The sequence below is a fragment of the Cnephaeus nilssonii genome (assembly GCF_951640355.1).
Source record: "Cnephaeus nilssonii genome assembly, chromosome: 4".
In the NCBI taxonomy this organism is placed as follows: Eukaryota; Metazoa; Chordata; class Mammalia; order Chiroptera; family Vespertilionidae; genus Cnephaeus; species Cnephaeus nilssonii.
In genome coordinates, this window is record NC_137075.1 from 36,132,000 (window position 1) to 36,143,723 (window position 11,724).

The 11,724-nt window shown below is 37.3% G+C and overlaps 1 protein-coding gene across 1 annotated transcript; it reads left to right on the top strand.

The window, feature by feature from the left end:
* Positions 1-316: 316 nt before the first annotated feature.
* On the top strand, positions 317-1,255 carry LOC307097965 (olfactory receptor 4L1-like; the record flags this gene model as incomplete). Its single annotated transcript, XM_079768296.1, has 1 exon — positions 317-1,255. One exon carries the CDS (start codon positions 317-319, stop codon positions 1,253-1,255), a length of 939 nt encoding a protein of 312 aa, XP_079624422.1.
* Positions 1,256-11,724: the final 10,469 nt, after the last annotated feature.

An 11,724-nucleotide genomic window follows, 5' to 3' on the forward strand; every position in this document is an offset into this window, starting at 1 on the left:
TCCCCATAAACACATTAGTGACAAAGTCATGATCAATTGATGAGTATTATTTGATAGAATACAGTAGAAAACAAAATTTCTCTTCTTCAAATGCTCTTTAATTACTGAGTAACTATAAGAATATTGTTACTAAGTGATGTGACTCATAAACTAATCTCAAATTATAAATAGTGATATGCTGATATATTTCAGATGCTCTCATATCACCAACTATTATTCATTAAATAGAAATAGAAAAACATTGGTGTTAATTGTGGCTTAATTTTTTAATTCTTTTTGTAGAAAAGAACTTCTGTGACTTTTCTGATTTGAATAAATGGATCTCAAAAATGAATCTATAGTGACTGAGTTTATTTTACTAGGGTTTTCCGGACAATGGGAACTTCAGATTTTCTTCTTTGTGACATTCTCCTTGGTCTACAGTGCTACTGCATTGGGAAACATTCTCATTATAGTCACAGTGACATTTAGCAGCACCCTTCATTCTCCCATGTACTTCCTCCTTGGGAACCTCTCTTTTTTGGACATGTGTCTCTCTACTGTCGCCACACCCAAGATGATCGCAGACTTGCTTGCTGAACACAAGACCATCTCCATATGGGGCTGCATGACCCAGATGTTCTTTATGCACTTCTTTGGGGGTGCTGAGATGACTCTTTTGATAGCCATGGCCTTTGACAGATACGTAGCCATATGTAAACCTCTGCACTACAGGACAATCATGAGCCGTCGCTTGCTGAATGGGTTTGTGATACTTTCATGGATAATTGGGTTTATACACACCATGAGCCAGATGGTACTAATAGTGAGTTTGCCTTTCTGTGGCCCCAATGTGGTAGACAGTATATTTTGTGACCTTCCCCTTGTGATTAAGCTTGCTTGTATCGAAACTTATACCCTGGAACTATTTGTCATTGCTGACAATGGGCTGCTCTCACTTATCTGTTTCATCTTCCTGCTTGTCTCCTACGCTGTCATCCTGGTCACTGTGTGGCAAAGATCATCTGGAGGATTCTCCAAGGCTCTGTCCACATTGTCTGCACATGTCATTGTAGTCACTCTGTTCTTTGGACCTTGTATCTTTATCTATGCCTGGCCATTCAGTAGTTTTGCAGGCAATAAAATAATTTCTGTATTTTTCACTGTTATCACACCCTTCCTGAATCCGATCATTTATACCCTGAGAAATCAGAAAATGCAAGTGGCCATGAGAAAATTACAGTTCCTACTTGTTAGCTCTATGCAGAACTTCTAAAGTTAAGCACAATAAAATTAACACTACTTTCAAATACTATGCTAACAGAACTTGAATAGATTATACATAACATGTGGTTTCACTCTTCTTATGTTAAAATCATAACCAGTACAGAAAAAATTAATAATAAAATACTTTTAATGATCACAATGCAGTTATAGCATATAATGATAATTAGCAGCCTGCAGCAAATCAGACATAAAATCATTGAGTACTTTTACATAGGCATTCAATATATATTTACAGTACTAATAAAGAAATAAATATGACTAATTAGAGCTTTAGTCTTCTTGTTTGACAAGGTAATATGTCAAAATTTTGAGGAAAATATATTCATGTCATAATTTCATTTTAAACAAAGATGAATGAAGAGCAAGAAGAATGCTAGAGGTTCCATTAATCCAAAAATATTCTAATTATATTAAATGAAAACTTAATTTGCATCTCATGTTCTAATGTGGAATGGTGGTAGATAAGATTTCTTCTTTTTAAAAAATATATCTTTATTGTTGAAAGCATTACAGATTTCCCTTTTTCCTCCCTAATGACCCCTTCCTCCCCACACCTGCCCCTTTCTAGGCCTTCACCCTACTACTGACTGTGTCCATGGATTATTCATATAGGGATATAAGTTATTAGGTTGATCCCTTCCGTCCCTCACCACCTTCCCTCTGAGGATCCTCAGTGTTTTGCCTAGTTCCATGTCTCTGGATCTATTTTGTTTGTCAGTTTATTATGTTCATTACATTCCATATATAAGTGATATCATGTGATATTTGTCTTTCTCTGACTGGCTTGTTTCACTTAGCATAATAGTCTCCCAGTCCCTCCATGTTGTCTTAAAAAGTAACAGATTCTTCTTTTTTACAGCTATATAGTATTTCATGGTGTAAATATACCCCAGCATTTTTATCCACTCATCTACTGATGGAAACTTGGACTATTTCCAGATCTTAGCCATTATAAATTGCACTGCTATGAACATAGGGGTGCGTACATTCTTTCTGATTGGTGTTTTGGTTTTCTTAGGATATATTCCTAAAAGTTGGATCACTAGGTCAAATGGTCGTTCCATTTTAAATATTTTTAGGAAACTCTACATTGATTTGCATAGTGGCTGAATCAGTCTGTATTCCTACCAATAGTGTACTAGGGTTCCCTTTTTTCCACATCTTGCCAGCACTTATCATTTGTTGATTTATTGATGGTAGTAATTCTAGCAGGTGTGATGTGGTACCTCATTGTTGTTTTAATTTTCATCTCTCTGATGATTAGTGACTTGGGGAATTTTTTCATGTCTCTTGGCCATTTGTATGTCCTCTTTGGAGAAGTGTCTATTTAGGTCTCTTGCCTATTTATTATTGGGTTATCTGCCTTCCTATTGTTTACTTGTATGAGTACTTTATATATTTCCACAATTAATCCCTTATCAGATGTATCATTGAAAAATATGTTCTCCCATACAGTGGTTTTCCTTTTCATTTTGATGCTGGCTTATTTTGCTGTGCAGAAGCTTTTTATTTATATAGTCCCATTTTTTTCTTTTTTCCATTTTTTCTTTTGCCCTCGGCATTGTGTCAGAACATTTTGCTACATGAGATGTCTGATATTTTGCTGTCTATGTTTTCTTCAAGAATTTTTATGGTTTCACAGCTTACATTTAAATGTTTTATCCATTGTGAGTTTATTCTTATGTATGGTGTAAGTCAGTGGTCTAGTTTCATGCAAACACCATTTATTGAAGAGACTGTCATTACTGCATTGTATGCTCTTTCTTCTTTTGTCAAATATTAATTGAGCATAGTGGCTTGGGTTGATTTCTGCACTCTCTGTTCTGTTCCATTGATCTATATGCCTCTTCTTGTGCAGTACCAGTCTAAGGGTTATTCTTTTTTTATGATGATTTGCTTCATTCTTCAACACTAAGGTGACTTTAGTTTTAAGAACTTGAAGGCTGATTTTGAATTATGATTTAATTAACTTATTTATTATTAAATTGAGATATTATTGAACAGACTTCTCCTTACCTAGAAATGGAAAAAAAATGACTTCTCCATAGGCTCAAACATCCATCTAATTAAACAAAGAGAAAGGAAAAAAAAGGAAAAATAAGTGCATACATATAAATAATAAATGTTGGGCTCTACTTTTCTTTTTACCTAATATCACATCTCCATATATAAGCAATATAGACTACTAATTATTTTTTCACACTGTATTTCACTTAACTAGGATTAAAATCCACTGTCTGATATAATTTTCAAACACAAGTGTATATAACTACAGAGAAATTGGTCTTAAATTTTTTTGCCTAGCCTGGTTGGCTCAGCAGTTGATCATTGATCCAGGAACCAAGAGGTCACCAGTTTGATTCCCAGTCCAGCTTGCGGGCTCAATCACCAGTAGTGGGCATGCAGGAGGTAGCCAATCAATGATTCTTTCTCATCATTAATGTTTCTATCTCTCCCTCCCTCTCCCTTCCTTTCTGAAATCAATAAAATATATATTTTAAAAATGTTTTCAACTTGTACTAACCAAGAACAAAGTAATTTTAGAGTAATGAAGTATTACTAATTTCAAAATAACACATGGATTTAGGAACTTAAAATAGAAGAAAGAGAAGGAAATTTTTGGAATCATGAAGGACATGACAGGAATAGAAGTGTTGATAATAATTTGTTATCAATTGAATAATAATCAACCATATAAAGAGTTAAGAAATTCTATAAGCATTAACATGGAAAATTCCCCAAGATATATGGAAAGTTAAAAATAAGATGCAAGATATTGTGTATGATATTGTTAAAAAATATCTTAACTTCCATGGCTGAAAGTCTTCTTATTTTTTAACTTTACTTTTATTATTGACACTATTACAGTTGTGCCTATTTCCCCCTCCTTTGTCCACTTCCACCCTATCCCAACTCCTTTCCTCTAGTTATCAGCACACTGTTGCATGTGTCTAGGATATGCAGATGGACAATAGACATTATGAAAAAAATGCTCAACATCACTAATCATCAGAGAGATGCAAATTAAAACCACAATGAGATATTACCTCACACCTGCCAGAATGACTACCATCAATAAATCAACAAACAGTTGCTGGCAAAGCCTTTTTTAAAAGAAAGGATTTATTGGGCCATAAAGGACTAGGTCCTGGGCCGTGAAATCTAAAGCACAAGCAGCAGCAGTAGGTGGAAAAGGCAATGTGTCCATTGTCAGAGTTGAGGAGCACTTAAAATTTTTATTTATTGAACGATTTTTAGAGAGAGAGAGAGATCACCTTGTTGTTACACTTATTCATTGATTCATTTTTTTGTATGTGTCCTGACTAGGAATCAAACCACAACCTTGGTGTATGAGGATGACGCTGTAACCCACTGAACGACCTGGCCAGGGCAGAGGAGTGCTTTTTGTACATTACGTTTTGGGAAAGAAACGTGTAAATTGCTTTGAAAGAATTTATATTTGCTATAGATGAGGAGATGAGATAAGGAAAAGTGGGGTCAGTTCTATAATAGGAGTACCGTCTGTAAGGAAGGAATATTTATTACTTTTAAAAAAATAAAACTTCATTGTTCAGATTATTACAGTTGTTCCTCTTTTTTCTCCCCATAGCTCCCCTCCACCCGGTTCCCACTGCACCCTCTGACCTACCCCCCCTCCACTGTCCTCATCCATAGGTGTACAATTTTTGTCCAGTCTCTTCCTGCACTCCCACACCCCTTTCCCGCCAAGAATAGTCAGTCCACTCCCTTTCTGTGCCTCTGGTTCTATTATATTTACCAGTTTATTCTGTTCATCAGATTTTTTATTCACTTGTTGATAGATATGTATTTGTTGTTCATAATTTTTATCTTTACCTTTTTCTTCTTCTTCCTCTTCTTAAAGAATACCTTTCAGCATTTCATATAATACTGGTTTGCCGGTGATGAACTCCTTTAGCTTTCTCTTGTCTGTGAAGCTCTTTATCTGACCTTCAATTCTGATGATAGCTTTGCTGGGTAGAGTAATCTTGGTTGTGGGTTCTTGCGATTATTCATCACTTTGAATATTTCTTGCCACTCCCTTCTGGCCTGAATAGTTTCTGTTGAGAAATCAGCTGACAATTGTATGGGTGCACCCTTGTAGGTAACTAACTGTTTTTCTCGTGCAGCTTTTAATATTCTCTCTTTGTCTTTTGCTCTTGGCATTTTAATTATGATGTGTCTTGGTGTGGTCCTCTTTGGATTCCTTTTGTTTGGGGTTCTCTGCGCTTTCTGGACTTATAAGTCTATTTCTTTCACCAGGTAGGGGAAGTTTTCTGTCATTATTTCTTCAAATAGGATTTCAATATCTTGCTCTCCCTCTTTCTCTGGCACCCCCATAATTCGGATGTTGGTACACTTGAAGTTGTTCCAGAGGCTCATTACACTATCCTCATATTTTTAGATGTTTTTTGCATTTTGCTTTTCTGGTTGGGTGTTTTTTGCTTCTTCGTATTTCAAATCTTTGACTTGATTCTTACAATCCTCTAGTCTGCTGTTGGATCTCTGTATATTATTCTTTATTTCAGTCAGTGTATGCTTAATTTCTAATTGGTCCTTTTTCATATCCTTGAGGGTCTCACTAAATTTCTCAGAGGTTTTTAGAAGATTCTTGAGTAACCTTATAACTGGGGTTTTGAGCTCTATATCCAGTAGTTTGCTTTCCTCCATTTCTTTCATTTGTGACATGTTTCTTTGTCTCCGCATTTTGGCTACTTCCCTGTGTTGATTGTGTGGCTTTGTGTGCTAAGTGTCCTATAGGACCCAGTGGTTCAGCCTCCCCAATTACCTGAGGTGGACATTCTTGGTGCACCCCTTTGTGGGCTGTGTGCACAGTCTTGTTGTAGTTAAGCCTTGATTATTGTTGGTGTCACTGGGAGGAATTGACCTCCAGGCCAATTGGCTATGAGAATCAGCTGTGTCTATGATGGGAGAACTTCTGTGCTGGAGACACCCTTATGGGGCAAGACTTGTTTCAGTGGGGTTTTGGTGCTCACTGAATCTGCCCCCTGAGTGTGTCCCTTATGGATCTGAGGAGTTGTAATCTGGATGGCCTCACTCTGATTATTGGGTACACTGGCTCTTGGATCTCCAAGGAGGTACATATTTAGCCTCTGCCTGAGGCCACCCAGCAGGAGATAAGGAGAGATCTGCAGATTCCTCTTCTTTGTTTGTGGTTTGGAGGTGCCCAGATGAGGCCCAGCTGTGAAGCAATGCAAGCTGCTGTGGGGCCTTGGGCCTTCTTTTGGATGTTCTGGGTCTCACTGACCCAGCAGCAGTTTGTTAGGTAATTTTAGATTGCAAAGGGTTAGGCCATTCATATGCAAAAGCCTCTGCACACAGCTTGGGTGTGGGGGGTCTCCAGGAATCAACAGGGTGGAGCAAACAGCTATGGCTGATTCTCAGCCCTGCCCTAAAAGGGCCCCCCATGTCTCAGTGTCCTGTGGTAATCCCTGAATGCACCTCTGAGAGAAAGCTGTCCTCAAGTTCCGCCTGATGCAAGACAGTCCAGTTTCTTCCCATATGTGTCTGGGTCCCCAGAGTCTCGCCCGGAACTGGAGTTCAGAGCAGTCAGGAGCTTGTGTCTCCCTCCCAATTGAAAAAGACAACAGCGCATTCAATTACCAGTCCTTTCTGCACAAACGCCTCCATACCTCTGCACTTTACTTCCGCACCTCCTCTGAGTCTCAGTGTGCTTTTCTCATTCCTTCTAGTTGTAGAATTTCCACTCAGCCAGCCTTCCTGTGGTTTTGGATGATGTCCGTTTTGTCTTTTAGTTGTAGTTTTGAAGTGGTTGTGCCAGGCAGCAATTTCAGGTGTTTACCTATGCTGCCATATTAGTTTCTCCTATTTATTAATTTTGATTGGTTACAGGCAACAGTCCTGAAAATTTATGCATATTCTGGATGCAGTGTTGACCTAGTGGTGGGTCACTGGACTCCTAGATGTTGATTCAAATCTCCAACACCCATTCAGGAATGTGAGCAGTCTTTTGTGAGCTGGCCCTCAGCAATTAACCGGGTAACTGCTCACTCTCTCTCTCATTCTTTAGTTGCTGATAATTTAATTTAGAACATAGATTTTTTTTTTCTTGTCAATATGATTCAAAGGTATGTTCAAATGGTGGGGAAAAATGTACATAAAATTTACTTATAAGTCTGGTTGGAGGACATACAATGCAATATACAGATCTTGTAACATAGAAACCCACACCTGAAGCCTATATATTCATGTTGACCAAAGTCACCCAAATCAATTTAATAAATAAAAAATAATAATTAAAAAAATTACTTACGTAGTCATAGTTTTGAAAATTATGCATTAATATATATGCAAAAAATAAGCTAGACTCTAAATATGGTAGTAAAGTCCAAAAAAAAGTAAAAAAATCAACTAATTTTATGAGTTTCATTTATATCCAGAAAAAATACCATTCAAGAGAAAATGGTTAGTAATGAAGAATGAATTATACATTTTTATTTTATACACCAAATGTTTAGAATGAAAGATGGTGGAAAGCACACATATTGCTCATTCGTTTTTGAAAGCAAACAAGAGTAAAGTTTGTTTTGTTTCTGTTTTTAGATATGATGACAAGATAGGCATGGGATATAATTGAGTAGCAATGAACATGAGGACAAGTGGAAAGAGTGAAAAACTTTCAGAGTGGAAGAACATGATTAAATGATAGGGAGAGGAAAGAGAAAATGATAGAGCTAGATTTAAAGGAAACTTAACAAATAGAAAAAGAAAATTAGGGAATTATAAGAAACAATAATTCAACAGGAAAAATATAACCAAACAGAAAAATAAATTAGTAAAAAATAGGCTTATTGATGAGTGAAAGGGAAGAGGAAAAATTAGAAAGGACGCACGAGGAATGTTTCAAAGAAATAGAGAAATGTACTCCTTAGGTCTCTTCTAAACACCTGGTTCCAGGAGCTAAGTCTGACTACTGTTTTTAACCCAGGCATGCACAGTGGTGCTTGCAAATGTTTTTGTCTCCATCTTAAGAATGAGGAGAGCCCATCTCCCTCACCTTCTATCCCTCTATCATTATTGCCAGAATCAGATGAATCTCTGAATTAGCTTAAATGGCAAAGAAAATTAGAGATATAGTAGCAAGGATTTTGATTTCTGTTTCAACCTTTCCTGACAATACTTTTCCCACTAATGGTCAAATTGTATATTTTATTCTGAAGAGGGTTGTAATTTGTCAACTTTTTTAAAGAAACATTTTATTTTACCTAGAAAAATTCTGTCTATGCCAATCACCATTTCAGAATCACAGGCAAAGAAGGTACATAGATGAGCATGGGAGATGGAAGGAAAATAGATCAAGTATGCAAAGCCCTTCAAAAATCCTCTGATGTCTTAGAGGTATTATTAAACACAAACACATCATGAAATACTGCTCAGAGTAAGCTTGTACAATTCACAAGAAGAGGGCTCTTGACTAACATTCTTGAGTGTGTTTTTATAGGCAGATAATGGAAGGAATGTTGAGACAAATGGCTGCCTTAATGGATAAAAGAAGTAAGCAGAGAATCTAATTGGAGAGCCTAAAAAATATTTTTTAATTAAAATTTTGTGTAGGGTTCACTCCCCCACCTCGTGTGTGTGTGTGTGTGTGTGTGTGTGTGTGTGTGTATGTGTGTGTGTGTGTGTGCGCGCGCGTGCATGCCTGGAGTGTTTGTATTCATATCTGTTGATATGTTGAGGTATGACTTTCATAAGTTCCTCTGGTTGCTAGTAGTAGTACATGGAAACATATATTAACCATTCTATTCAGAACTAGGCATAGTTAATGCAGATACTTTTAATGTTTTCTAAATGATGAAACTTTAACAATGCACTGTGCAGACTTACTGGTTTTTTTTCTTTAAATTTATTTCCTCTTTTTTCTCACTCTCACCCTTTACTTTTTCTTTATTTTCTAAATATTGATTCAGTAACATTTTCTGTCAAAGATTTCCCTCCTATTTGCACCCCATGTTCCACATAACTTAGTTAAAACAACTGCACTATTTAGATAAATAGTATGGGGAGGGGCCTGAGAAGACGTCTGCTGACAGGAAGGCAGACTATAAGATAGTGTGTGAGTGAGAGAACGAAAGGAGAGTGTGTGGACGTACGGGGAGTGTATGGATGTATGGGGACATGTGGGTGAGGGACAGCTATGCTCCAAGGGACTGTTGGGGATTGCCGGACTGGGCTCCCATGACTGGGCAGCTTCCACTGCTGCTGAAATCTCTTCCGGAGCATCCAGCTCTGCCACAGAGACCACACCATCTTGAAGGGAAGAGTGGCTGTTATCGGCAGCCTATACATCCCGGGACTCTACAACCACAACGCCCAGGGAACAGCTGCAAACCCAGGAACACCGGATCTCCAGCAGTGAAAATATGTGGACTCGGATGAGCTCTGCACCTTCTCATGGAAAGGTCAGATTTCGTCTAGGAAAAGTTGAGGTCTGCAATCCAGGCTGGAGAGAGAAATGTCTACAATGCGATCTAGAGGTTCAGGGGCAGACTGTACTCCACAAAATCCGTGGCCATTGGGGCTAGCGTGATCCATGAATGTGGAAGGGGATCCACAGGGCTGCTAGCAGAAGGGAACTCTAAAAATTAACCCATAGCTGGACTGGGTGCAAAAAGGCAACCTGAAATTTTACCAGTGTGCTGGCTACTTAGTGCCAGGGGAAAAAAAACATGCACAGAGATGTTCACAGAGTTGCGCACAGTGCTGGAGGGTAAAAGTCATGAGTTCGCACACTTACTCTGGCTCTTTTTTTCTCTTGAAATCCCTGCTTTTGATTACTTCAGCACATAGGATCACCCAATTGGGAACACCCTCAGAGACGGCAGGGAAAAGTTGTTTTTTGTGGAACCTGGGGTCAGAGCAGGGAGTAATGATCAGAGAGAACCAGCTCTGGGGCAGTCCATTCTCCCAAACCAATATTAAGTGCAACAGGGAAAACAAAATCTAAATACTGGCTAGAGAGGACTTACAGCCATAGAGGACAATCCAGAAACACTGCAACCCAGGGGATGAATCACAAATTGATTCTTGTGTAAACACAAATAAAGGAGTCTAAGAAACAAAGAAATACTGCCTGCTGAAAAATCAGGAGTGTGGCTTACAACACAGAGGAGCAGTGGAACGCAGAGAACTTTAATACTGTCCTGACTACTGCATAGGAAACAGGCAGGCCAAACAGAACAGTGGAGGAAGTGAATGACCTTCACTACTGCACATTTTTACTTTTTCATCTTTTACTTAAGAAACTAATTTTTTTTATTTTTTCCCCACTTGATTTTACCTTTTTCATTATTATATTTTTATTTTTAATCAGTATTATTACTACTACTATTTTACCTTTTTTTTAAAAAAAGTCTTTTTATTTTCTCTATTTTATTTTATTTTATTTTGGGATTAGTGTTCTACATTCTATTTACATTTTTCCTTTAGCATCATTTTACTCTATCTCAACTTTACCTTTATGCCAACACTCTCTTCCTCACTTTTCCCCTTTAATTGTCCTGTTTTTCTTACCCTCTTCCTGTTTTAGATTTTCCCTATTCCTTCTTTTGACCCCCTGTTAAAAATTCACCCTACTTATATATCTAAATTCCAATCTCCTGCTCTAAGTTCATACACACGTCTCTATTCTCTTTCTGGTCTATCCAAATTTTTTTTTCTCTCTGCTCATTTTTTTCTTTCTTTCTTTTTTTTTTTTGTTGTTGTTGTTATTGTTTTTTCTTGGTTTGGTTTGGTTTTTTTGTTCTAGGCTTTTTTGTTTTATTTTGTTTTGTTTTTCTTTGCTTTCTCTCTGTCCTATTGTTGTTGTTTGCATGGTTCTTGATTAGATTGTGTTTTTTTATGTTCTTGTTTGTGAGATTGTTTCTCTTTTTTTGTTTTTGTTTGTTTTTTGTTTCTGTTTTTCCTCTCATTGCTTTTTATTAGTTGTTGTTTCTAGTTTGCATTAATCTCTGGGTACTTGTTGTTTGCATTTTTTGGGATTATTGGTTGTTCTATTGGAATTTTCTCCTCATATAAATCATCCCCCACCCTTCTTTTATATTCTTTTTATTTTCTCTCTTACTTTTTTTCCATTTCTCAATATCATTTTTGCACTCCTTTTTTTTTCTTATCCCCTAATTCTCTTTTTTCTGGTGGACACCTTTATTTGGGGTTGTTAGTATCGTGAATACATTTGTGTTCAGTGCCTTGTGTGTTGTGCCTTGTTGTGTTGTATTTTGTGCCTTTAAGTCAAGGCAGGAGAGAGAGAGCTACATAACCAGATACTCTGATAAGAGAGATCATGGGAAGACAAAGAAACAGCCCTCATATGAATGAAAAGGAGACATCACCAGAAAAGGAAGTAAACGGAATGGAGGCAGGCAATATGTCAGAGAAAGAATTCAGAGAAATGGTCAT